General features: G+C 38.4%; 1 protein-coding gene across 3 annotated transcripts; it reads left to right on the top strand.

Annotated features, from left to right (window-relative positions):
- Positions 1-368: 368 nt before the first annotated feature.
- Positions 369-27,646, top strand: dennd2db (DENN/MADD domain containing 2Db). Of its 3 annotated transcripts, none has more exons than XM_078283884.1 (13): positions 369-425; positions 4,338-4,442; positions 6,422-6,591; positions 8,165-8,277; positions 10,133-10,202; positions 10,337-10,414; positions 19,361-19,501; positions 21,735-21,883; positions 22,865-23,036; positions 24,133-24,183; positions 24,969-25,050; positions 25,898-26,140; positions 27,330-27,646. In XM_078283884.1, exons 2-13 carry the CDS (start codon positions 4,346-4,348, stop codon positions 27,416-27,418), a joined length of 1,455 nt encoding a protein of 484 aa, XP_078140010.1. In that variant the 5' UTR covers positions 369-425; positions 4,338-4,345; the 3' UTR covers positions 27,419-27,646. The 3 variants fall into 3 exon arrangements, with proteins under 3 accessions (XP_078140010.1, XP_078140011.1, XP_078140009.1); XM_078283885.1 differs by having other exon boundaries at positions 420-440; XM_078283883.1 differs by lacking the exon at positions 369-425 and adding an exon at positions 698-731.
- Positions 27,647-27,755: the final 109 nt, after the last annotated feature.

Genomic DNA, 27,755 nt, shown 5'->3' with positions numbered 1-27,755 from the left:
TAGTAACAACACTAACAAAGAAAAATGAAAAAGTGCCTTCTCAGAAAGTGTTCATGCCACTGAAAGACACACTCTTGCTTAAGGCGTGTGAGTGTGTGTGTGACATAGAGATAAAACAGCTATGGTGTGTGACCTAATTCAGCCCAGGTGGGTTGGTGCGGGCTGAAGAGGTGCCCCTTTTTTTATTTCTTGCTCCTGCCCCTTAGAGCGTCTGTGCACGCCACTGGTTTGAAGCACGCCCGCAGCCCACAGCGACTCCTCCCTATTCTAACTTTCTTTTTCTAACAACTGCTTGAATTTCTCCAAACATGGAGGTGTGGCTACGCGAAATTAGACCAGTCACCTCAGTCAGGCGTTCACTCGTTGGAGATCGAGCTCCCGGAGCTGAAGAGGACCGAGATAGCATGCTTTCTTCTCCTAGACATGTAAGTGAAATAACAGTAAGTGTACCAAATTGTGTTACCTAACTTTTTCACATTTTTTTTTCAGGACAGGACCAGTGTGGATATATATCTGTGGTTACGTGTGATGGCATAGCTCATTTATGTAGTCATCTAGCCTACCTGTGCACCTGCTGCTATGTAACCTAACCTGTGTAAGCTTCACTTGTCGGTACATAGTCGGCTTCCGCAGTATTAGATACTTGCGGTATCATCCAGCTGCGGACCAGGAGAATCCCCTGGCGTACCAAAGCCTCCGGCATGCCTAAAGTATGACGAGAGAGAAAACACGTGAGTGTTTCGATCTCCTTCATAACTTCTAATTAATCTTGCTAGTGGCGCATTAATTTTTTTAAAATTTTCAAGTAGTATCATTCCGGTCCAGTAGCTACCTGAATTTACAAACTGAATTTACAAACTAAATTAAAATGTCCACGACTTCTATACACGGGCACGAGTGTACCAATTGTTTTACTCATTAGGTGCTCTTTGTATTTGAGTTGACACCACAGAAAAGGAAAGAGCGATGTGCGTTTCCCCCTTTTGCCAAGTTTGTGTCTTTTAGTTTGTCATACAGAGTGAAGTTGCGGAGGTGTGGACACGACAGGACAGGCTCTGACTCCATTTCAGAGTAAAAGCGTTATTGTTTGTCCGTTTGAACCAAGTTGTTAAACGGTAAATTTTCTTCCTGTCCGAACAGAGCATAGAAGAGGGTGGCAATGAAACTTGTCAGCCCGTGGGTTTGAGTAAGTAACCTTAAAGCTACGCTATAAAGTTTTTTTTAAGCTTCACTGCTTGCTTTTAAGTAAACTATCTAACGTTAGCCTAGAAAAGTAACAAGCTAGTTGAACCAGACGTCAAGGGAACAAGTCAAGAACAAATGAAGACAACGATAGTTTTGATTCACATCATTTTTAACCAACACTGAATAAATGACATTGTAGCTCCATGATCAGTGCATTTGTAGGACATTACGATTCATTCCATTGTGTTGATGATATAGGGTCTGAAAAAAAAAATATTTATCTTATTTTCACTTTGCTTTACTCTTGTTTATCTGTTACAAAATGTTATAGTTTTTATTTGCGGAGATCTGCCAGTTAAAACACTGAGCCAGTGACTTGTGTGGTGACTATCCTTTTGTTATTTTCGAGAAAAATAATCCCTGACATCCATATAATAGCTCAAATGTTCATAGTCGTAAATTATACAAATTAATAGGATACATACTGAAGGTTTTGTCCATGGTAGGCTACTGTGTGATCTTTTTAAACTTGGCTGTATTCTTGAAACATGGATTTGTTTACTAGCAGACAAGCTGACCTCGACTGATACACATTTCTTTTACTTAGGCCTACATGGCTCTACTGTTGACTTTAGTTATCTTAAATAGTATGGCCCCATTTAATAATTCCACAACATTGCTTTGCCTGTATATGGCCACTGTAGGGGTCAACAACACTCTGCTGCTGCATCCAGTCTGTAAACAGGAAATTAATGAAAAAGTCATGGCAGTGCTAGAGCTTTGTTAATCCCAATGGGGGAAATTAGATTGTCATCATGGAAAAATGTAACAACATCCTAACAAATAATAATGCAAAATAAGTTCAACCATTCCACAAAAATTTGGTTGCTTTCTGGTATGTTGAGTCACTCTCAGCAATATACAGCTGACTAGGGCAGCAGCATTAGAAAACTTCAGCCTACGTGGCTAGTTCCTGTTTATCTCTGTGATCAGGGGTACAGAACCTGTACAGGCCCACGGCACGTGTGTTGAATTCCACTAGCTGCGGCCACACTGATCCGTCGGAAAACGGACACAATTATTTCTGTCCATTGGGCTGTTTTGGAATGTCAACATGGTGGGAGAGGAAAAAATATGGTAGCCTAGCTTCACTCATAACGGTGCTACTTCATAGAAAAAGTTAAATTCACTTGAACACATTGTTTTATCAGTCACATTGGGTTGAAAATATGAAATGATGTCTAGTTTCTTCTATCTCGACATTTTCACAACACACGCATTTGTTTAATGTGGCCTGGCATCCCGGTTGAGTGGAGTTTTCCGTTTTTAAGCATTGTGATTGGCCCTAAGGTCCAAACACCGCCCAGCTGGAAAACTTTGGTCATAAAACGAACCAAGCCAGTAGTTTAAGCTCCTAAAACAGGTACAACTACCGCTACTGCTCTGTATTTATTTTTTCAGAACCGGACCGCGCGTTACGTCACCAAATTCACTCCTGGAACAGCGTACCGGTGCGTTCTGGCCCAATGACCCCCTTGATATAGCCTAGATTTGTTTCCTCTGTCAAGAGACTCGAGGCCATCTCTTAGTCAAAGACGCCCTCTAGAGGCCACCTCACGAAGCAACATCTCACTAAGCGTTACCTGACTGACTGACCTGAATTTGCCCGTGATGCCCTTGGCTGCGCCATTGAAAAAAGTGAAAAGGAATGGGGATAGAGCTGTTTCTTGTGGCTCTAGGTCAATAAATACACATCTGAATTGAATTGATTCAGTCTGACATACTGTGGTAAGATAACTAATAATTATAATAATAATAATAATAATAATAATCCACTTAGTAAACGTGGGGGTAGACATCCAAGTGCACATGATTATGAGCCTGTAGATGAGGTTGAATTGTTTTCAGAGCACTGGAGACATTTTTAAAATAAAACATTATTCTGATGTAACTCTGGTCTCTCAAGTAGGCTACATTTTTACATTTACGTAAAAAAGAAACTGTGAAGCTTAAAAAAAACTTTATAGTGTAGTTTTAACGTTATTTATTCAAACCTACGGGCCGACAAGTTTGGTCATTACCGTTTCACAACTCGGTTCAAATGGACAAACACTAAGGCTTTTACTCTGAAATGGAGGTCCGTCCTGTGCGGAAGTCAGAGCCTGTCCTGTCCACACCTTTGCAACACTTAACTCCTCTGTATTGACAAACTGAAAGCAAAAAGGAATCTCTCTTTCCTTTTTAACCCAAATGCAAAAGGCAGCAAAATTGCTTTTTTATTTTCTGCACTTAAATGAGTAGAACAACTGATATGATATATAGGTGGAGGAATCATAATGTTCTATGTCATTGCAGTAATGATAATGATCAAACCACCTAGGTTGGGTTGTTGTGGATGTGTCTTGAAACGTTTTGAAGCGGTCTTTAATTGGAAATTTGATTGGTCGGTTAGCGAATGACAATTACCTGCACTCTGTCAAAAGTTCAACTATTTTCAACTTTTTTGATGGACTGGTTTGCAATATTTTCATGCATTGCACTCCGTCAATCCATGCCACCTGTCAACAAATAGGCTTCAGTCAAAATACATGGGATATTATCTGTTCTTTACATATCACAAATGTTCATATAGCCTAAACGGGCCTAATACAAAATGCAAAACTAGGAGTGAGAATGTCCTGCTGTAGATGAAGGTTTGATTCCTGGTCCTCTCTGTGTGGTGTTTGCATGTTCTCCCTATGTTCTCCTGGGTTTCCTCCCACAGTTAGGTGGATTGGAGACTAAATTGCCCACAGGTATGAATGGGGGTGTCTGTCTATCTGTGGTAGTTTTAGGCTTCAGCCCTCCGTGTATGTTGTGACAATCTATTGATTTATGATGTGTTTTATAATGCTCTTCTGTTATGTCTGTATTGTGTTGTAATTGTTGTAATAATATGCTCTTTTGTGTATTTTTATTTTAAACCCTGTCTGCAAACCGAAGTCTTGATGTCTTGAACCCAAAACTTTTTGATGGTCATGTTAGGTCTGGCTTGATTGGACAGGCATCCTCCTTCCTGTTGGGACTTACCAGCATATGGGGGAAACTCCCGGAGGTTTCCACAGACACTTCCGTCAGTCCTTTCCCGTAATAACTCCCTCCTTCCTCTGCAGGGTCCAGTATGTCTGGTGTATCTGAGTTGGATTCTAGGGATCATGGACCAATGAAGCGTCTCAGTTCCATGTTTACTTCATTACAGGAGAAGCTCTCCAGAGACAGTGAGTTATTTTTTTTGACAGTAACGTCTCTGACCATCTCATTCCTTTTGATCTGTCTGTTCTGCTTGGATGTCAGCACCTGCTTGATAAATGCCAGTCCAGTCCTTGGTCATGTTAACACCATATTAAACCAGCATCATTAGTCTCACATGTAGACAGGCGTTTGTACGGGATGACAAATGATATAATGCTGCAGCCACGTAGCAGTGACTGTTAGAGTTTGTATTTTGATTTGAACAGTCAATAAGTGATGGATTTATTCCTTATTTTGACTTAAACATTGATCTGAATATGATCTGAAACTGAATATGGACCAAATCTATGGTGAACATGATTCTCTGCATTTGAGGGGCTACATTTTTGCTAGTTAGTTGTTACTGAGAATAACCAGCCATTGGTTGAGTAATGATGGGAAAACACTGCTCCTGCCTTATTCAGTACTGATGCGATCTGTTCACTTTACTCACCCACCCATACCCGCTGCATTTCACCCATAATACAGTTCAACTGTATTTGGTATCCACCATCAGTGCAATTCATTTTCCAAGATTTTTCCTCCAACCCTTAGTTCACTTATTTACTGAACAAAGTATATAAAACAACTTTCTAATGTAGTATGACTATAGACTAATGGTTCCCAATTCCAGTCTTCAGGACCCACAGCCCTTCTGGTTGTCATTCTAGTCATCTAATAGGAACTGGTTTAGACCTGGGACACCAGGTGAATGCCATTAACTAGGTGGTAGCATGGAAAACCAGGACTCTCTCTCGATATGCGTTTTTGTGCATTCTTGTGTCCTCCATGATGTGTTTTACGTAATATCTAACCACCGAAGTATGGTTCCAAAACAAAAGATGCAACGACGGATAAAGAGCCGTCTGTGATTAATTCATTCAAGGCTTTAAGCTCTGAATTCAGATTGCTGTTGAGCCTGCTTGTACATTTCATTTGTGCACGATGAAACCAAGTGGTCCCAAAGTTAGGTTAAGGAGGTATTGGAAAAATTATATTTTCATGTATTTATGATTTATTGTTTGTATTGCACAATACCTGTTCTGAAATTCTATCATTATACCTTTTTAAAAAATACCACCCCTACTAAAAGACTAAAACTAGAACTGAAACTAAATAAAAAATTTAAAAAAACCTTGCCTAACCCTGCTTGAAACTATGCTATTTGTTTCATTTTCTGCTTGATATTATTTTTCATTTCCCGATGACATCACTAAGAGGACAAATTGTCACCTCTCAAAGGGCATGCAAAGGACAAATTGTGTATGTCCTTATGCAGAAAATAAATTGGCTTTGCTTTTCGCTAAAATACCCCTTTACCCTACTGACATGTCTTATGTTTTGTTTATATCTATCAAAAGCAAAATTTGCCAGCTACAGTAAGAACAGAGAAATGCATCATCACTACTGTCATACTGTCACCAGACAAACATGCGCTTGGTTTTTCAGCTTCTGGGACTTAGCCACAGTCTTCTGCAATTATGTGTTTGTGTATCATGGTGACATAACCAGATGGACAAGTCAGCTTTTTCACTGTTCCCACAAATACAGAGGCAAACTCCACTTCCTAGTCCTAGTTCCTAGTAGTTTCCTGCTGGTTCACCTGTTTTCTCTGTTGTCTATGTCTGTGTGTGGGTGTGTGATGCCTTAATTTAAAAATTGTTGAAAAAATGTCATAACTGTTCAAGACATGCATAGTGAAGCATTCATACCAAACACCATTTAGTCCATTATTAATCATTCTAACTGTCCTCTCAATCAAGCAACGATTGGCTGAGAAGAACAGAAATAAGATCTATAAAAGTATAGTCCAACACTATAAGGTGTGATTCATAATGCAAGAGCAGTCAATTCAAAACTGCAACTAAAGCCTTGAACGCTCAATTCCTCTTTCTTCATGAACACAGAAATCTATCTCTTTTTTTCCCCCCTACGTTAAATTATATACTTTTTGCTTATGGATTAGGAGATGAAAGAGAGTCAGCCGCCACCTGCTCACCCAACTCGGCGCCTCCAGCGCAGGACCAAACGCACTCCAGCAGCCAGTTCTTCTTTGAGTACCTAGTGGTGGTCAGTCTGCGGCGCAGGAAACTGGAGGGCTCCTATGAACCGCAGATCATCTATCAGTTCCCAAAGGTTGGCTGGTTAGTTAGGTAGTTGATTCTAGATGTACTTTCCTATGCTATAATAGAAAATAAGCTTTTTCACTCTAAACATTGGTCTTTTGCATTATAGTGTCAATACCTTACCAACTTGCACAGACCTTTTTATAACTACTGTTTAGTTGTCACGTGACTTTGGGCCTCATTTATAGAAACGTTCTTGAACTTCATCTGTAACTTTAACATACGCACATTTTTTTTTAAATGGACGTAAGCAATATTTACAAAATGGGCTGCACTCACTGAAAATTGTGTATGTCTGTTGTACGCACCCTCAATCTATGAATCACAAATTAACCATTTGAGCGCCCCTGAACAAGCTTTGCAATTTTGTCCTGTGATTGGAGCTCAATTAGTGTTGTATGAGCCAAACCTATATTAGAGATATATTAGATATATAGATATATTAGAGATTTTTTCAGTTTTTTCTTCCCTCTCCTAGAATAGAATTAATACTTACAGTATCTAAATACTTAACCGTCCTATCCTTTCTTAGCTTCACTCTAAATCTAGTTATTACCTGTGGAGAGCAACATATCAGAGCCTTTAATATACTTGCCTATTAACCTGTTTTCCTCAAATTCCCTCAAATAATTGCCTGTGGATGAGTATTATTTACCTCTTTGCTTAGTGTAGTATAGCCTAGTTCCTTGTATGGAAACTTTAGTAATAATAAATCTTTGAGAACGATGTATTGTTCTCAAAGATGTGTAGTGTCTCTTTAAGAAACTCCCTAGCCTGTGTCTTGCATTTGTTTGTTTCTAAAGATAAAAACTGTACGTTTAGACAGACATTTTGTGACGGTTGGATATATGTGAGTGGATTGGAGCTATACAGTTTTCTTAACACTATCACATTGCCATTACTTTGCTACAGTTATTCAGATTTTTACTCCTTTGTTTAACAAGTGCTGTCTCTTGGATTCACCTGTGGAATTGTAAATAAACCATTTTGTACTCTTATCTTTCGACACTGGAGTGTCCGAGGATGAATAACTGTTACCGTAACTGTTACACTGTAACGTTGACGAGTGAGTAAGCTGTAGTTCCAGTATTACCACCAACCGTTATACCGACTTTATACATACGCTTATCACAATTCATCTTACTACTTACTTATCTATAAATTAGGTCCTTTGTCTGAAAGCTCAGGTGATCAATTTGAGAATGGAAAACATTGTCAAACAATCAAAACTTAAACAAAGCCAGTAGTAGGGTTGGCAGTCTTTAACACAGAACTCCCTTTGGTGATATAAAAGGCAGCTGTGCAAAAGTACAGGTTTTGTAACCATAAATACACAAAGACAAACTGGTTTTTCTAGATGCAGTGGATATCAAACATCTACACACGCGTTAAATCTAACCCTAACCCTAACCCTAACCCTGTGTTTTCAGGCCTCAAGGCACTTCAAAACTAGACAATGTGAAAATGTGAACACTTCTGATATCTGTTGTATGCTTCAAAAAATTGCAAATGGATAACTGCAGCCACACTCTGTGTGTATGTGTATGTATGTGTGTGTGTGTGTGTGTGTGTGTGTGTTGTAGCAAACAGACATGTGTCATTCCCAGAGGGAGGAGGAGGAGAAGTCACTGAAAGCCATCACACTGTTCTGTTTCCCTGAGGGAGTCGACTGGGCCCCACTAACAGAATATCATAGGTACAAAATACTGCATCTGTTGTCATAGACTACACTATGTCTGGATCTTTCTATTGTACTCTTATAATTGTTGTGTGTCTGCTGTATACAGCCACGTTCTGTGTACTGTCATCAGGTGACATTATCTACCTAGTTTCTCACTGTCCTACCTAAGAGGTAACAATACAGTTTGGACTTTAATGGGGACAGATAGTTTCTTCATGTTCTGACACAGACAAACCGGTTTAACCAGGCACCCAACCTCTTGGTTTTCTGCTCTGTCACTGCTTCTCTGCATATGCACTTGTGCGTTTGAATGGCCTCAATCCCAGTTGTGTTGGAACTCATAATGCTTCATACAGTCAAGGCGTTAGTCTAGGTACAGTGGATATCAAAAGCCTACACCTAATTTCAGCTTTTCTAGTTTTATTCCCTTGAAGCCTGAAATGAAAATCCATTAAATCAGACTTTTGTCATATTCATTTGGATATAGTACAAATCAAGATAATATCTAGCAATGAACAGGTTACCACAGCGTGACAAAAATGAGTTCCCTTATTGCCCTGCAAGGCACTGTGGGTATTAGAGTCTTTGTTAATATCACAACACAACAGAAGTTCAAGTGGCTGTATTTTCTTCAAATCGCAACATATCAACACAATCAAAACTTAAACAAAGCCTGTAGTAGGGTTGGCAGTCTTAAAACAGGGAGCTCCCTTTGGTGATATAAAAGGAAGGTGTACAAAAGTACAGGTTTTGTAACTACAAATACACAAAGACATCCATCCATCCTGGTACATCCAGATGCAGTGGATATCACACATGCTTTGAATCTAATTTAATGGGTTTTAATAAAATAAAATAATATAGAAAGGAGACAGACAGGATTACAATCATGGATAAAGCAGGACACAAAGAACATGATAAAAATGCTTTCCTGTACAAGTATGCTTTGGGAAGTGATTTCAGAGATGATACTGATCTGGCTAGCCTGAGTTCACCCGGCAGGGTGTTCCAAAGCTTGGGAGCTCTGACAGCAAAGGCTCAGTCATAGTTTTTTCGCTCCATGTGTCATGTGCAATATGTCAGATACCACTGATTTGGTTTTGACAAAACCTGGGGAAATTATGCATCTCACCGCTGCATTTTAGGATTCAAAATTATACTAATTTGCCTAAGGGGGAACTACAATTACAGCTCAAAACAAGGTGACATACAGTATTTGGTACTGATTGGCCTGGACGGGGGACTTCATCATTTGTGGGGGACAACATATTGACTGTTGCCTTGTAAGTTTGTGATGTACTTATTTTATCTCTTGTATTTACAATCCTTGCTCTATCAGTTTTTGTGTCTTTTGTTATCTGTAAAGCACTTTATTTTAAAAGCACCCTATAAATAAGTTTTCTTGATAATTGTAGACACTGTCAACATCTTTGCTCTGTGTCATTCTTGTGGCCATGAATGGATTTAATCAAATTTAGTCAGTTGATCTACATTGAAGGATAAGTTTGGCAGTTTTGGACCTATATGTATATATGTATATATATATATATATATATATATATATATATATATATATATATATATATATATATATATATATATATAATGTCTCTTACATGCCTGTAGTACTTGGACACACAGAGAATATTGACTCTCAAAGTCCCATTGCTAGGCCTCTTGCTGCTAACAGACAGTCTAAATGGGGTTTGTCAAAATATCTCCAAAAAAACATTTGTAGGCTCCACAGGGGAGTCTAGAGTTGCAACGTACATAAATTAAGACAGGTGCAACTTAAACTCATGGAAGAGTCAGTTTTTGCATTAATCTCTTTGCTGTCTCTCATGCCTTCTCTTTCTTTCCTTCTCTCCAGTGAGACCTTCTCCTTTGTTCTGACAGAGATTGATGGCAGTAGGAGGAATGGCTATTGCAGGAGATTATTGGTGAGTGAATGGGGCACATACTGTATGTCCATGTTGTATGTTTTTACACTTAAACTCATTTTATGTACTTGAGGCTATTTGGTTTCTCTCATGTTTCTCATGATACTGTCTGTTGTTGTGTTAACTTCCTGAAGCCTCATGGCAATGGGGCGCGGCCTCCAGAAGCTTATTGCATCATTAGCCAAGTGGCCTGTTTTGGACTCTTCTCTAAGGTGAGATCCAGGCACACACACAAAGATGCTGACTACTTTCACAATGTCCTTACATTTTCACATGATCCATTACAAATGAATCCTATAGAAAGTGCAAACATTCTCTCTCATATTCTAGCATTTATAAATTGGTTGTCAACCACACATGCCATTTTTTTCCCCTTTGAAATTGTTTAGTCATGTAAAACACAGCTCAGGTTGTGTGAGTATATGCGTGTTGTGGGCGCATGTTAAAAGAAAACAGGTTGAACTCGTTTTGGTCTCTACTTGACATTCAATAGCCAAGAGTTGACATTTTCCTAAGGGAGTATAATGAGCCAGAGTTCCCTCTGAGGAGCAAAACAGTATAATGAGTCAGCCTGTTAACCAGTCCAAAGCATTATTATTTAGGGCTATTTTTACCATGTTTATATTTATTTTAAATGTATTTATATAGCAATATATTTAGAATATGGCCAATGTGTTTATACATACCTAGATTTAGATATCAATAGTGTCAGTAACATCTGTAATAATCTTTCCGATACCTGCCACTCTGCAGTCTAAGTGTTGAAATTGTCAGCAGCATATGTTTACATAAAGCCATAATTGTTAATATTATTTTTTTTATTGTTTGTATTGTTTTCTTATTTTTACTATTCCCATTTATTTTTAAAATTTTATTTCCTACTTTATATTTTATTTGCGTGCTTATATTATAGATTTCTTTTTAGCCCTGCGACAGCAGCGGCTCTATGGATCGCAATGTCGGTCGGTCATTCTGTTCAGCACTTTTGGTCATGTGGATGGAAGTGCCGCAGGGAGTTAGATTGCTGACTCTCAAAAACGATAATAATTTTTTCAATTTCGAAATAAAACCAGAAATAAAACCCTCTCATCCTTAAAGGATAATTCCAGTTATTTTCAACCTGGGCTTTATTAGCTGTGGCCAGCAGCTAATATAAGTCACTCTGTCTGTTGGTCAGTTGGTAGGTCCCAAATGCTCAGTTGTTGAAGCATGCCACCAGATGCGTTTTTAGATCCGGCATTTAGATGTGGAGTCAACATGCAACAATGTTATAGATCAGCTGGGTGAAACGGCAATAGAGACTTTCTCATGCCATATGGGCTTGAAGAAAACTTTTTTGCTTCACTGTGTTTTCTTTTTTTGCCGAGTCTGTTGCCTGGAAAAGCGAGCTGCACGCAGTGCACACTGCACTGTTTTGAAGAAATTTCGGTGAGCTACACCCAAGCAAGTTATGCTACGTGCCTTGCCCCTTGTTTTCCACGCTATTTTTTGCTAGCAACTATATTATACTAAATCGGTAGTGGAAATTGGCAAATTCATCATACACTGTTTTACAGTCTCATAGTCCCCTAGTCTCTTAGTCCAATGAGGTGTCACTCATGCCAGTGCACCTTTTGGATGAGTAGATGATCAAAAAAACAATCAGGAAAGGGGGAGGGGCTTCAGTGACATAACCAATCAATAGGAAACTCCAACAAGTCCATCAAGCATCACTTATCAATACAAGTTCGGGATCCATATATAGATGATGAAAAACCAGCAGAAAATTGCTGTCAGTCTATATCTGTTGCTGAACAGTCAGTGAGATATAATTCATGGAGCGAGCATGCGCGATGTGAGAGGTTGGAAGGGCTAAGGGCTCCTGATGGCGTGTCAAACAATGGATTAAAACTCATTAAAAAGTTCCATATATCAACTTATTTCTCCACGTCCTAAAGAGAGAACAACTATAAGTCGAATAGGTGAAATCAGCTTTGTTCGAGGAGGACTGAGTTTTGGCCGTTAAGAGAACAACTACACCGGCTGGATATCCAGACCTATATACGACACCCGGCTACTCTATGTGTAGAGGACGGAGGGAAAGTGATGAGCTTCAGATCCCTAGAAGAGGCCAAAGGGGAGTTGAAACGAAAATACCCATCCATTAACTGACTGATTTCATAATGGGATTTCAAGGATTGAGGCAAGACAACGGTTGGTAAGAGTATATATCTTATATGAACTGATAAGATTATACTATACGGGGCCATGCTAAAGTAAATGGATGGGGTTTACCTGAACTTTGGCCAAATGTAATTACAAATTCAAGTAAAGAATCAAAGGAACTGATAATGACAATTGACACAGTAATCTGATCTAATGGAATTAAGGGAGATGCATTGAAAAACTACTTTACAATATGAAACATGGAACTATGGACTGATTAACGCACACACGGACTTCAGTAATTTTGTAAGGTGAAATGTTGCCGCTCCTTGGTGTTGTTTCCTTTCTCTTCATTTGCCTCTGTTTGTAAAGGGCATTTATAATATAAAAGAAATCTTTGATGGGAAACAGCTAAGGAGGAGCTGGCTGGACGAGTGGGTGGATGGGGATGGGGCGGGGGGGCATCTGAGGATTCGTATGGTATTGGAGGGTGGCCAATCTGACGGGAATAGATGGGTTGGGGCTTCCTCCTCTCGTTGTTTCGTTCTTTCTCTCTCTCTCTCCCTCTCTCCCGCCTTCTCTCTTTCTCTATCTCTCTCCTGTTCTCCCACTTTCTCATTTTTGCTTTCAGAGAATGTAACCCCACTAAGAAATCTATATTCTCACTAGTTATCCCTTCCATTTATAGGTTTCCCTTTCTTTTTTTCTTTTTTCTTTTTTTTGGTTGGATTGAAGTGTGAAATGGATAACTAGAAACAAGGATTTGTTGAACGCTTAATAAATACATTGACTCAGAACATTAGCCTACATTGAAATTGTAGTTTATTTATTTATTTACTTAGTCATTTACTTTTTAATCCTTTTTTGTCCTGCATCTGCTGGAAGAGTGGGCTACTTTTGGCAAAATTAAATCTCTCAAATGTCAAACAAGAATAGTTGAGAAGTAAATAGATTTCCTTTTTTATTGTCTTAAGATAAACAGACGTAACCCCTTTAGAGGGACCTCCGCTTTTTTTTGTTTTTGTTTTTGTTTTGTTTTTTTCTCTCTCTCTCTCTGTTTTTTTTTAATGTCTTGATTGTCCCTATAAGACCAGTAGTATCAGACCAGTAGTGTCTTAAATTAGTCATGGTAAATTTTCTGTTAATTCTGTAATATGTGGGGCTACAATTTAAGTTTATTCTGTATGAATGAGGAGAGACAGGTGTGCTTGTACGTATGTATGTGTGTACCTGTAGGTTGGAGTGTGTGGGTGTGTGTGTGGGTGTGAGCATGTATCTAGACCATTGCTTTGCACGGCAAGATAGAGTAGGGGTTATAGCTCTAATAAATCATGTTCCTAAAAGATAGATATGGGGGGGGAATATGTTTGGGGTTGTGGTGTTTTGTGTTTGTAATATGTGTCTACATGTTTGTGTATGTGTGGGTGTTTTTAAGTTCTAAGGTGTTTCCTTATGAGTTTGTGTTAGGTTCCCTTGTTTCCAGCTGGTGTGATCTCTGCGGCTCTATCTCTAAAGCTATTACTCTTGACTCTGATATAGAATATGGCTTATAAAAATCCTGTACAAACTCTTCCGATTACTTTCCAAGTCGCAACCTGGAATGTGAATGGATTACAGGAAGGCATAAAAAAACATAAAGTCTTATATCATTTGGGAAAACTGTCCTCCGACATTGTTTTTCTACAGGAACTTCACTTCACAACTTCACACAAGCAGGGCAAATAGAATACCTTAAGAGGCAATGGGTGGGGGAGGCCTTTGAAGCTGCATTTACTTCTAGGAGTAGAGGGGTGGGAATATTAATTAACAAGAGGATACCATTTAAGTTGGTCTCCCAACACGCAGATATCTATGGTAGATTCCTAATAGTTAAATGTGAAATGTTTGGAGAACTTTACACTCTTATTAATGTCTACAATCCTCCCACCTCAGATATGTCTTTTAAGTAAAATTCAAACTGTGTTAGACAGTTCACCAACAGGAGTGATCATAATAGGGGGAGACCTGAACAATATATTTAGTTCTTATGATAGCTCAACCAAAAACAGGAAAATTAAACCACCTAAAAAACTCTTGAAATTTCTTTCTGTTAATGAACTGCAGAATATATGGAGAACTTTACATCCTAATACAATAGATTACACATATTTTTCTCACCCTCAAAATAGTTATTGTCGAATAGATTACTTATTTATATCTAAGACAGGCCTGGACAGGGTACTATCGAGTAAAATTAACAACATTATAATATCGGATCATGCCATAGTCACATGCATTATGTCCCCGAAACAAAATACATTGTCTCATAGGATATGGAGAATGAATAGGAAATATTTAATGGATACTGAATTTCTGAAGCATATTAAAAGACATATTGATTTATTTATCCAAACCAATGTAGATGGGGGGGGACCTTCAAGACAGACCAGAAATTGGTATAATTTGGGATGCATTCAAGGCATACATAAGAGGAATAATGTTAGGGTTTGCAGCAAAAAGGAAAGCAGACCTGGATAATGAAATAAACAAACTGAGGGAACACATAAATATCTTAGAGAAAAAACATAAGATACAAGTCAATAGTAGAACCGAATTACAGGAATTGAAATTAAAACTGGACAGCTTATTACTCAAAAAAGCTAATGACTTCAGACATAACTCCAACAAACTTAATTATATTTCTGCTAATCGGGTAAACATCTAACCTCATTAGTCAAAAAGGTTCTAAAGAGACAACCCATATCTCTAAAAAATAAAACATTAGATTTAGTCTATAGAAATAATCAGATCATTAATGAAGAATTTAAATCGTTTTATGAGAACCTATATACATCAGAAATAAAAGAACATGACCCTCTTCCCTTTCTTAAATCACTTAATTTGAAACGCTTATCAGTGGAGCAAAAAGAAGAACTTAATAAGGACCTTACCTGTACAGAAATTAAATCTGCTATTAATAATTTTCCTTTAAAAAAAGCTCCAGGAATGGATGGCCTCCCAATAGAATTTTATTCACAATTTTGGTCAAGCATAAATCCTCTATTTAAGTAGTAAACTCAAAAAAATCACACGCTCCCACAAACAATGTACCTAGCAACTATTTCTGTAATACCGAAGCCAGGCAGAGATTGTGATAGGCCCTCTGATTTCAGACCTATTAGTTTAATCAACTGTGATAAAAAAATTATTACTAAAGTCATAAATAACAGACTAGCACAAATCTTACCAAATATTATTCATCATAATCAAACCGGATTCATACAAAACAGAGATTTAAAAACCAATACTAGAACATGTCTATCTTTAATACAGTATGCAAAGAAGTATAAGAAGGATTTAACATTAATGGCGGTTGATGCAGAAAAAGCTTTCGACCGAGTTGAATGGTCTTATCTGTATAAAGTGCTAGAGGTTTATGACTTTCCAGTGAAATTTATTAATATGGTAAAAACAATCTACAAATCACCAAAGGCACAAGTATACAAATGGAATTCTTACTGAACCCTTTCCCTTAAGTAGAGGCACAGCTCAAGGATGCCCTTTATCGCCCTCCCTGTTTGCATTAGCAATCGAACCATTGGCTCAAAAAATTAGACAGACAGAAAAAATAAGTGGCATTACAATTGGTAAGAAGGAATACAAACTTAGTTTATTTGCTGATGACTTATTACTCTATTTAAGTAATGTAAACACTTCCATTCCATATGTAATTGAAATTATGACAGAATTTTCGCAGCTATCAGGTTATAAAATGAATGAAGGGAAAACAGAATTAATAGTAATTGACAAAAGTATAAATAATTTGGAAAATTTAAAACAATTTAAAGTGCAAACAAGGAATATTAAATCCCTCGGTTGCTATATTAGTGCAGATAAGTTACAGCTGTATAAAGACAATTTTCTCCCATTAATTAAAGACCTTAAGCAAGACATTGAAAGGTGATCTGATTTGAAGATTAATTTAATAGGTAGAATAAACCTGTTCAAGATGATGTGGCTGCCAAAATGTCTATACATACTTCAGACTATTTCTATTACCCCACCAAAATCTTTTTTTAAAGAAGTGAACTCACTTATTTCTTCGTTTATTTGGTCTAATAAAGCTCACAGATTAAGGAGAAAATTATTGCATTATCCTCGAGAGGAGGGAGGCCTAAACCTTCCTAATTTGGAGCTTTATCATAACAGCTAACGGCATAACAGCTCAAATGTTTTATATCGACCATATAATTAACAATACAAATGAGGAACCGTGGATAGATATTGAAAATCATCAGTTACAGCCTAATAGTTTTCTTCTAGCTCTTTTCTCCAAGCAAAAAATCCAAACAGTAAATTTTGTAATTAATAGTACATTAAATGCTTACAATAAAAAAACAATAAAAAAAAAATACTAGGTCAAGAAATAGAAATCCCCAAACATATGCAAATTTGGAATAACCCATCAATAACTATTCAAAACGCCCAACTACACTGGGAGAAGTGGATAAACTGTGGAATTCAGAAATTATCGGATATTATAAACCATAACTCCGTACTCTCATTTCAGGAACTAAAGAATAAATATAAACTAAAAGACATAGAATTTTTTAAGTATTTGCAATTGAAAAACTGGATAACAGATAACTTTGACCTCAGAAATAGAATTTCAACTGAGATAGGGGAAATTCTAAATACAAGGGATAAAAGAGACGATTAGTAGGTGCTGTACACAATATTCTTACCAAAGCTGAGGGCAGTGAAGAACTGCTACAAAATATATATAACAAATGGAATAAAGATCTTGGTATGGTAGATGCAAAAAAGAAATGGAAGGAATGTTTACAACTCACATATAAAATTACCACTAATGAAAATTTACGTCTAATACAGTATAAATTAATGACAAGAATATACTATAGTAGAGACAAAATTCATAAGTTTGACCCCAGCTCCTCTGATAGATGTTTAAAATGTGGCACGCAGAGTGACTCCCTCATACATGCCTTTTGGTATTGTGAGAAAATTAGAAAGACTTAGGAGAACATTGAAAGATGGATTTCAAGAACTTGTAATTGTAAAGTAGCATTTTCACCAATGATTTGTCTCTTTCAAAATGTTGGGAAAATAAGATACCCAACTGGATGGCAAATTCTTTTTTCGTCATTAGTTTATAAGAAGCTAATATTGCAAAACTGGAAAAATAAAGAAGCACCTACACTTCAAAAATGGAAAACATTAATGAAATATTACTTGAGTATTGAAAGGACAATGTCGGAGGACAGCAACAAAGAGAAACAATTTCACAAGATATGGAGCTCAATTTACGAAGCTCTGTAGATAGTGGAGCCGCAAAATCACAATCACCCAGCATCCATAAAATTTAAGGAACCCTGTTTTCGTTTTTATTTTGTTCTGTTTTGTTGTGTGTTGTGTGTGTGTGTGTGTTTGCGTGTGTATGTGTATGTGTGATAAGTGTGTATATGTTTGTGTGGGTGGGATGCTATATTACCTGTGATGACAACCATAGGTGGCTGTATGATATTTGTGGATGAGCAACTCAAACAGGGTCAAATCATGAAATTTGATTTCTTGAAGAAATGATGATTATGTAACATGTTGAAAGATTGAATGTATTGTATTCAGACCCTTACTCACTCAATAAAAAATAATAATAAAAAAAAAAGAGATATAATTCATGCAGTTCAGTCACATTATAGCTGCTCCTAGGAGCCCCGTTTGAAATTTCATCAAATTATTTGTTAACATACCTCTTTGCCAAAAAGTTCATCACAAACAGCTTAGCGGCCTCATTATGTGGAGAAGGATTGGCTTATTTAAGACATTAGCTCAGTTGTTCCAATTGAGCATTCAACACAACTGATTCTGCCGGTATGAGCATTACTGAGTCAGGTTATGCTTACTGAAGATGACGTGGCCGTCCTGGCTTGAGTCCATTCTGGTTCTGTAGGCTTGAGGCATTAGTTGAGTTTGGTTGTGTATTTGATGAGAGGCTGTGGTTTGTGATCTTAGTTTCCTCGACAGTTGGCCTGGTGGCCACTATCAGAACTCCTTTCATGGCTGTCTGGCTGCCATCAAAATCCAGAGGTCAAGTTATGGTGATTTCTTTGACAGTATGCCATGTCTCTGGCAAGACCGTTGAAATCCAAGGGGAAGTTTGGTGATTTGTTTGATAGCATGCCATGTGTTGTCAAGGCTGTGGAAATCCAAGAATAATGGGGTGTTTAATCCATGTTTTATAGATGGAAGGGCAGGGGTGGTGTCAGAGGTTCAAGTCTGACTGTGATTTGTTCTCATTGGTCAATTCAAATTGACAGGCGGGTTCTAGTCCTGCATTCACACAAGGCATTATACATCAATACAACAAAGCCTACTGAATATGTTGGTCATTCCTGAGAAGAATGATATCAAACATGATATTTTTGATATCATTTATTTCTTATATGTAAGTACAGAACCTGAATCGGATAAAGAAAGAATCGATATTAAATCAAGGTTAATACCAGATCAAGTTCAAATCAAGATTTAATAATGAAATCACACAAAATTCAATGTTTTGGAGGTAAGGTTCTGAGTTTCATTGTCTGAGTGTGGTGGGCCCATGAGACATTGTGTGACATTGTGCCTGTGCATCTGTGTTACGCAACTGGTGTCACTACACCGGATAAACAAAAAAAGAACTACATGTATACAATAACTTAGACGGTTAATAGAGAGTAAGTGGACACTATGGAGACACTATGGCCAAACTGCTAAGCAGTGTTTACTGTATCCAGTTTAAATTGTTCTCCAAGAGAGGACCTGTATGATTTCTTAAATTTATGAATGATCTCATTAAGTCTTTAAGTAGTACTATGTAAGTACTATGGTGAGGGAATAAGACATCAGTCTTCTGAACATGTTTCACTATGGGATATTGGAGGACTGAATGAGGTTAATCCAGGAGTCTACTGTACACTTAGTCCACCTAGTGTATTTTGACAGTATTGTGTTTCTCCCACCGGTTTCTCCAGATCTTTGATGAGGTAGAGAAACGTCGACAGAAGTCCATGGCAATGATCTACCCCTTCATGCAGAGTCTGAGGGAAGCCCCCTTCCCTGCACCGGGAGACACTGTCAAGATCAAGAGTTTCATCCCCGAATCTGGCACTGAGGCAAGGATGGCACATATTTCACCTAACCTCATGGTCCTACCCTATCGACTGTTGCTTGATCTAGGCATATTCATACAATAACAGTGGATATCAAAAGTCCTCATTAGTTGTTATTGCCTTAAGCTTGAGATGAAACTTAACATTAATTTGGATATTATAACAAAATAAAGGTAAAAACAAAATCCTGCTCATTTTCGACAATGTGTTTAAAAATGAAAAACATTGGTTGCATAAGTGTGTACACCTCTTATAATTAGGGGGTGTTGTGTTCAGATTTAACTAATCACATTACAAAGCATGCACAAATCTAATTTGCCTCCAACTGAAATCAATGTAAGTGATTCTAATTTGATCAATTAAAACGAGGACTCGGTTTGTTGTTGCATAGGGTATATCAGTGTGCAGAGACGAGCATTGACAACAATGAGCTAACACAAATCTTAAAGATGTTATTGTCGAAAGGTTCAGATGAGGAGAGGAATATAAAAAGACTTCAAAGGCCTTAAATCTACCCCTGAACACAGCAAACACCACAGAGAGAACAGCAGAGTTGACATTATGTCATGGACCATGGGATAACCATCCATCTTACTTGGATACAGTTTGCCTGTGACTACAACAGTGACCTATGGGCAGCAACTATGGTTGTCATTTGTGCAGCACCCAGTTCCCCTCTGCTGTTTAATCTCTATAGTGAAGACCATAATCAAGAAGTGATCTGTCACTCTCCCTCTAATACCATGTGGTTAGGGTTAAGCCTAACCCAATAAGTTCTCTTCGCCCATCACAACGAAAAAGGATGTGACGTTATGCTTTATGTCACACTCTAGAGCGGGCATTTTAAACTTGTGGTAGAGGAGACTGCTAGAAGATAGCTACCATGGTTTCTACAATAAATTACACTTTGTGAAGAACCTCGCATCAATCTTTATTCATTGTTTAGCAGCTGGTTAAGTAGCTAACTAGCTATCAATCGACTCCTATTCTATGCCATTAGGTTAGCCAGTTAACAAAGCTAAGTAGCAATCAATCGACTCTGATGCTATGCTATGTTGTTAGCAGTGTTGGGGAAAGTTACTTTTGAAACTAACTAGTTACTTTACTTAGGTACTTGCCCTAAATAATAACTAGTTACTTTACTAAGTTAGTCTTTATTAAAAGTAACTTGTTAAAGTATTTTCACGTTACCCACTTAAAATCATGCCTTTAAAAAACATCTGCTGATGTCATCACTATTATTGTATAGAAATCATCACTAAGTAACAATCTACTGTTATCTAAAGAAAACATCAAGGTAGCTTTCATTTACCTGGTTCCACAGCAAATAGTCAGATCACAGAGGAAGCCTTAACTGATCCTGTCTGGTCTCAAAATAAACAGCAGACAGTGCTCAAGTGCTTTCAATTCAAATCTTAGGTATGATAGTGAATGCTAAATTTAGCAGTTAACAATAATGTTCTTACCCATTTCTTCAAACAGTTCAAAGTAATTTGAATATTTCCAAGTTTATTGTTGTGTTCATTCTGAAAGCGAGTCGTAACCTACAAGCCTCCACCGCACCGCCAGCCTGCTGTATAGTCTGCTTTTAATAGCATCATGTAGCACAATACTTGAATTTTTTTTTTTTAATTTGAACTAACTAAACATTTAACCATTTGAAAGAAAAATAAAAGTAGCTAAATGTAAGCTTGAGAAAGTTACTAATAACTGATTACATAAATTAAATGCGTTAAGTTACTCGTTACCACAAAAAAGTAATCCGATTGCTCTAATGCGTTACTACCCCCAACACTGGTGGTTAGCAAGCTAACATTAACTGTACATTACAACAACAGAAAATAATCCATGTTGGAGGTCAGCATGGCCAAACAAGTGTTTCTATTGGCTGGCAAATCAAAGTTCACCAAATTTGAACACTGTGTGAAGGCCCAGAGGCCCAAAGAAGCCAGTAGCTTCTAATCCCGAGTGAGTCAAGCAGGTCGCAGCTCATCACAAATTATGTACTTGTTAAAAAATATTTTGCTAACAACCATGGTGTTGATGTTGCGCATTTGTTGCGTAAAAATTTTGCATAATGCAGCTATAATTGAAGGGTGTGCAAACTTACACAATCAAGGTGTTTAAAATTTGGGTGTGTAGACTTGTGATATCCTTATATCCATACAGTCAGAAATTGAGATGGTTCAGCTTTGAGTTCATTGTTCAATAATTGTGTGTGTGTGTGTGTGTGTAGATCATCAGTCTGACACGACCATGTGACTCCTGGTTAGAGCATGTGGACTTCAGTACTCTGTTTGGCTGCCTGTCTGACCAGGAAGTGCTGCACGTCTTTGCCTCCGCTGTCATGGAGCGACGCATCATCTTCAGTGCTGATGAACTTAGGTGTGTGTGTTTCTTAAGTACCTTAAGAGTCATGTTGTGTTAGGAAAATTGATAAATTAAGGTTTTGTGTGTTTTCAAACCTATAGTCCAGTTGCTTTTTTCCTGGGTTAGGGAACATGTTGTTCCTTCATTGAATTAACACATTGGTTCAGTTGCATTTCACAAGCACACGATAATTTAGAAACCATAGTCATCTTAGTCATCTTGCAGCAGTCATTTCCTTCATTGCTCTGAAATTTGGTGCTGGAAAGGACTTTCTTTCAGGCAAACCAAATTGGAGCATCAGCATCAGCTCATGTAGAGGAAACAGATGCTAAAATGTCAATATTATTAGATGGTAACTATGATGGGCTACATGTAGGGACATCGAGAGGTCAACCCTCCTCTGTCATGGTGGAGTCACCCTGCTAAAGTCAGTGGTGAGTCCTTTGGCCCCACTGATCACCTGTGGTGAAGTGCTGTGGATCAATCATACTTCCTCATCGTAAAACGCAGATGACCCCAGCAAAGCTAATCAAGCTCAGGATGTGCAGATGTGAACAAAGCCAGAGTATTGTTGTGTCACTACCCTGTGTTCCCCAGGTGCGGTCCAGATTCCTATTCCATGTGGGCTCACCTGACTGGACAGTGACCTGGCGTAAACATGCCTCGGCCATGCACAGAGCACAACAAAACTCTCAAAATATACCAAATAAGAGACTTTTATTGAGCTTTCTGTCAGAACTCAATGGAGAAATACATGAAGTGTTACACGTGTGTTTGATTCCTTTTTATGTAATTATATTAATTCGGAATGTACATAACAAACCAGTCATTAATTTTGAGTCACCAAGAATATGTTACTACTATGTACCATAAGCATAGTTTCAAATACATTCAGGACTACAACGGGCATTGTGCCTGTTTTGGTCTGTTTTTTGTGGTCCAAATTAGCGAGAATGTGCTCGTTTAGTAACAGTGGTCTCTGTGTTATATCTCCAGTACTTTATCCCAGGTGCTCCATGCTGTTGCTGCGCTGCTCAACCCATTTACATGGCAACACACCTTCATCTCTATAGTTCCCACTGTGTTAATGGACGTTGTCATGGCACCCACACCATACTTACTGGGCGTCCAGAGGAACATGCTGGACCATGTTGATGACCAGAGTGATGTAAGTCTGCGTTTGTGTGTGTTGGCACCAATATGGAGGGAGTTGCTCGATGACGGCAATCGGGAGACTGGGGGGGGGGATGGTGTTGCTTGAGGGTCTAAAGGCCCTGACACACCAAACCGACTTCAAAGAACCAGCGGCGACGAAGGCCGACTGTTGCGTCGCCTCACGTCGCCTGCGTCTGGTCCAAAAAGTTGCACTTGAACACACCGCAAAGACTACACCCGACGGCCAACTAGCACATACGTTCTGCGCCTGCGTGAGGGGAAATAACTCTCCATACTTTATGTCTGATAAGAAGTTGCAAATGGCACTGGCGTTGTCAACCCTTGGTCTTTTGGTTGTGGAAGAAGAAAGGAAGAGGCGGAGGCGAAAAATAAGGAGAAACCGCACTAAATGGGTGAAATCATGGATACTCCAGCGACAGGCTCAAGGGGCTTTCCCGAACCTGTCTCGAGAGCTGGAGATAAATGAAACCTCCGATTTTAAAAATTTCGCTCGGCTCTTTCCTGTTCAGTTCCACATGTTGAAGGAATTTATCAGTCCAATCATCCAGAGGCAAAACACGAACTACCAATCAGAGTGATCTCTCTCACCGACGGGCTCCAACGCCGATTCAACATGCTCAATCGGCCGAAAACACGCCGACAGGGTCCGACTAGTGCCGACGGTGCGGGACACACCGCAAAAACTAGGGACACCGACGCTTACCGACGGCCCGACATTGCCCGACGGCCGACCGTCGGCCTGGTGTGTCAGGGCCTTAACACTGGTGTTGATAGGTAAGATAGGTAGGATCAGTGGTGTCAATGGCTGGCATTCACTGGGGGAACACACCTATCTAGGGGGGTCCTCCAGAGGCATGCTCCCCCATGAACAAGAGCCTAATTACTTCTGCCAGAAAACATTTGATAGAAGTAAGGTTTTTATGTTAGGAAATCATGTAAATTATTATTTTCTGTAATATCTTCCCAGTGTTTGGGGCTGGGTGTAGTTTTGACATCCTGGCTACAGACGTACTGATTGTCTGGACTATGGGCTGAACCTACTTAGAGCATTGTGGTTTTTAAGCTGTCTTCTGCTGGCCTTTCAACAGATGCTGATTGTGGATTTGTCAGCTAAAGCAAAGGACAGATTCATAACTAGTGTAAGTATTTAGGTGAAAAACACACACACAAACACACACTCCATGAAACTAGGAAAACAAGTTAAAAAAAAAACCATCCAACCACTTATCTCTTATCATGTTATCTCATTACAGGGCTAAACTTGTATCACTCCCATGATTTCTATTTGAAAGCCGTTTGGGTGGAAATGTGCAAAGCATTTCCATCACATGGTCATAGCTGTGTGTTAACCTCACTGTTGTGTCTGTACCTCTGACTGCATCCTCTTTATTTCACTCCAGAGTAGAGTTCAACCCATATGGGCTTTTGAAGGCGATAATGATAAGTCAATTGAAAGTATTCAGTGTTTCCGCTAGGATTGTATTGGTGGAAAAGCCTCTGAAACAGCATTAAGACCATGACACACTAAAACTCTCCATTGAAGCCCATAATGATAATAATTAATATGTTTATATTATTATATTTATATTACTCACATTAATGCATACTTGTGGAATCTGATCAAAATGTCTCATTAGAAACAATTCAGCAAAAATGCTGTTATGTCCTTTTTAAGTGCATATATTTTATATAAAAACATGGGAATTTTATCCTGTCTGGGGCAAACATAGCCCTGTCCGGACAGGATTAGTTATACAGGACAACACTGGCACAGTAATTTAGTACATTGCATGTTGAAGGAAAGTGTGTACACCAAAAAAGTACAAAATAACTACTGGAATGCATTGAACATCACAGATTGATGTGTAACATTGTAAGATCCAAGGGGGGAGTTCTCTTTTAAAGCATCTTTGTTTTCTGTCAGATTGGTGATGAAGGCAGCATCCTGCCAGAGAAGCTCCAGCAGGAGTTACTGGAGGCCCTTGCTGCCAGGACACAAAGCTGCAGTGAGTCTTCATCAACATTAAAACTGTGTTGGCGGATCATGCCGACTGACAGACCTGCCACCTTTTTTAATGAACTGAAAGGCAACATTGATAATGGATCGGCATTGTTGCTGAGAGACTTCAGATCCAGTCCAGAGATTGTGATTTTGTACCATGTCACTGCTCCCAACATATGAGTAAATACTCTCTTTCGTAATTTAGCAAATACAGCAAACATACTGTATATGTTATTCAAATTTCATCTAGTTGAAATTGTTGGGAAGATGACCAGGGATGATCAGGATTCATGATTTAAGATGTTGCAAGAAGCAAACATCTCATCTCACTTCTCCCTCTGACTTGCCAAGGTTTCTCTCTTTAAACTGAGAAACCTGCAAAGTAAGTTTTCACTAACAAACCAGGTTACATGTCTGAGATTGACAAAAAAATTGGCACTTCTGTTAACTAAGATATGGCTTGTTTGTATTTTTAGTAATGCTGATGTAAACCAGTAGAATCACCATTCCATAAACTCTCATTCTAAATTTCATAAACAATCTACATGGATTGATTGTAAGAAGTACAGATAGTAAGAATTGATCAAAATAAGTCTTAATGTGTTGAAATGCACATCAGTATACATTTATAACCTCACAATTGTTTACATTCTATTTTATTGCTTTATTGTTTTTTAATTTTCTTAGTTTTTATTGCTTATTTTATCTTCAGTTGTCTGTGTGCTGATATTGTATTTGTATTTTCACTGCTGTATCCTATCATTATTTGCTGCTGCAATGACCCAATTTCCCCACAAAGTTTCATCACCTCTGAACTTTGCCCGTTTCCCTTTGCCCGTTTCCCTATCTAGCTCCAGAGGACTTTAACACAGTTGTGTCAGAGGCCTTTGTGTCATTTTTCATCAAGACGGTGGGTCACGTGTCAAATCATATACATCGCAGCAGAGCCGGGCGGCCCGGAGTTTTTCAGAAGAAAAGCTTCTGCAAGGCGGTCGAGTCCAAAGCCTACCGGCCCTTTGTCAAGGACTTCATCAAGACCCAGATGTTTGACCTGTTCATCCAGGAGCTCGAGAAGCAGCCGGCCACACAGGAAGGTTTGAAGACGAGCCAGCAACACACACACTATCCACATACTGGGCTAGTTATTAATAGGAAATAATCTCTTACATTGAACATTTGTTTTACCATTGTTGAAACTCTCCCAGAAATGCAATCTATTGCAGATACCAGTTCAGCCAAGGTTGTGCTATGCAACCACCCACCTCACAAAATTAGAAAAAAGTCCTTGTATTTCTGTAAACATAGAAATGAAGTTTCATTTTATGTACATTTGAATAATCCTTAATTGTAATTTTTTAAGAGTTACTATAATTTTTGACAGTTCCATAGAAGAATCAAAGTTATTCTTGGCTGTCTTTAAGTTCTTTAGCTGGAGCAAATGATTTTAGGTCGGCATTTGTCTACTCAATTTAGCACATCATGTACTCCATACAAACAGTTACAGCTAACTTCTTCATTAATATACTGAAATACATGAAGGCATGGAAGAGAGCCTGACCTTAACATATTGTCTGCTGTTGGTTATGGGAAGCACATTCATTGTAGTTACAGTTTCAACCACATTGTAAAATGACTTCTTGATCAATATAAAATCAATCTGTACAAATAATTCTGGCATGCTCAAATGGAGGATCATAAACAACAAAAGGGCTGTAGTTCTTTAACGGTCCATATGGCTGAAAATGCCTTGATATTAAAGCTGATAGTCTGCACTTTAACACCTGTCATGCTGTCATTTTATATGCAAGGTATGTGTATGGAACCAAAACCTTAAACATGAGCAATCCTTTATCAAAATGTTTGGTAATAATGGGAACGTCAATTCAACTCAATTTTCAGTTATTTTAATATATTTCAAAACCGTATTGTCCTGTTAGGGAAATTTGGTGTGTAGACAGGGCTTGTAGTAGAATCACACGAAACAATAAAAACACAGTAAAATCCATAACAACATCACAACATGTACCATACAAGACCAGACAGGGAGTCAATAGCTAAAAATAGTGCCACAAAAAGCCATTTGTCATAAAAACACGGTTGTTTTAGAGGCACAAGAGGCTACAAGATTTCATGTGTAAATTAAATAATCTAATGGCACTGGGAATCAATGAGTCCCTGGTTCTTGCACTGTTAAGTTTTTAAAGCAGCACCCAGAGGACACAAAGGGATGTTCCAACATCTGCACTACTGTTCCCCTAACTTTGTTTCACTGTATTGTTTCAGGTTTCTTTTACAAGAGAGTTTCAGAATACCAAGAGAAGAAGAGGAAGGAGAAAGCCAAGAGTGGGTGGGTGAGAGGCTTTCTGCTGTGAAGCGAGAGAGAAAACACTGCACAGAAAATACCTTCTGTTACTACACTGAGCTCCAGACTGCCTTGCTGCTAAGTTAGCGGGAGTGGTCATCTACTGTTTTACTGAGATGGAAACCTGGTGAAGATTTGAGATACAGACACAGCGCTGTCCCGAGAATTACTTAAGAATACTGCCATGTTTATTTATTGAGATTTGGTTTTATTATTAAAAACATACGTTCTTCTGTAACTTGCATACCTCACGTTTCATTTAGGACTATTTTCCTTAGTGTTGCTACAATGTACAGGACTTTTATCTAAGAGCAATGGGCTGGGCCAAATACCTTCAGGAAATGTGA

This window comes from Centroberyx gerrardi, chromosome 5, assembly GCF_048128805.1.
Source record: "Centroberyx gerrardi isolate f3 chromosome 5, fCenGer3.hap1.cur.20231027, whole genome shotgun sequence".
Taxonomy (NCBI): Eukaryota; Metazoa; Chordata; class Actinopteri; order Beryciformes; family Berycidae; genus Centroberyx; species Centroberyx gerrardi.
This window is presented reverse-complemented; position numbering and strand designations above follow the sequence as displayed.

Coding starts and splice junctions, on each gene's coding strand:
- dennd2db (XM_078283883.1), top strand. Junction 8,278..10,132: donor CCACTAACAGAATATCATAG/GTACAAAATACT, acceptor CCTTCTCTCCAG/TGAGACCTTCTCCTTTGTTC. Junction 26,141..27,329: donor GCAGCCGGCCACACAGGAAG/GTTTGAAGACGA, acceptor GTATTGTTTCAG/GTTTCTTTTACAAGAGAGTT.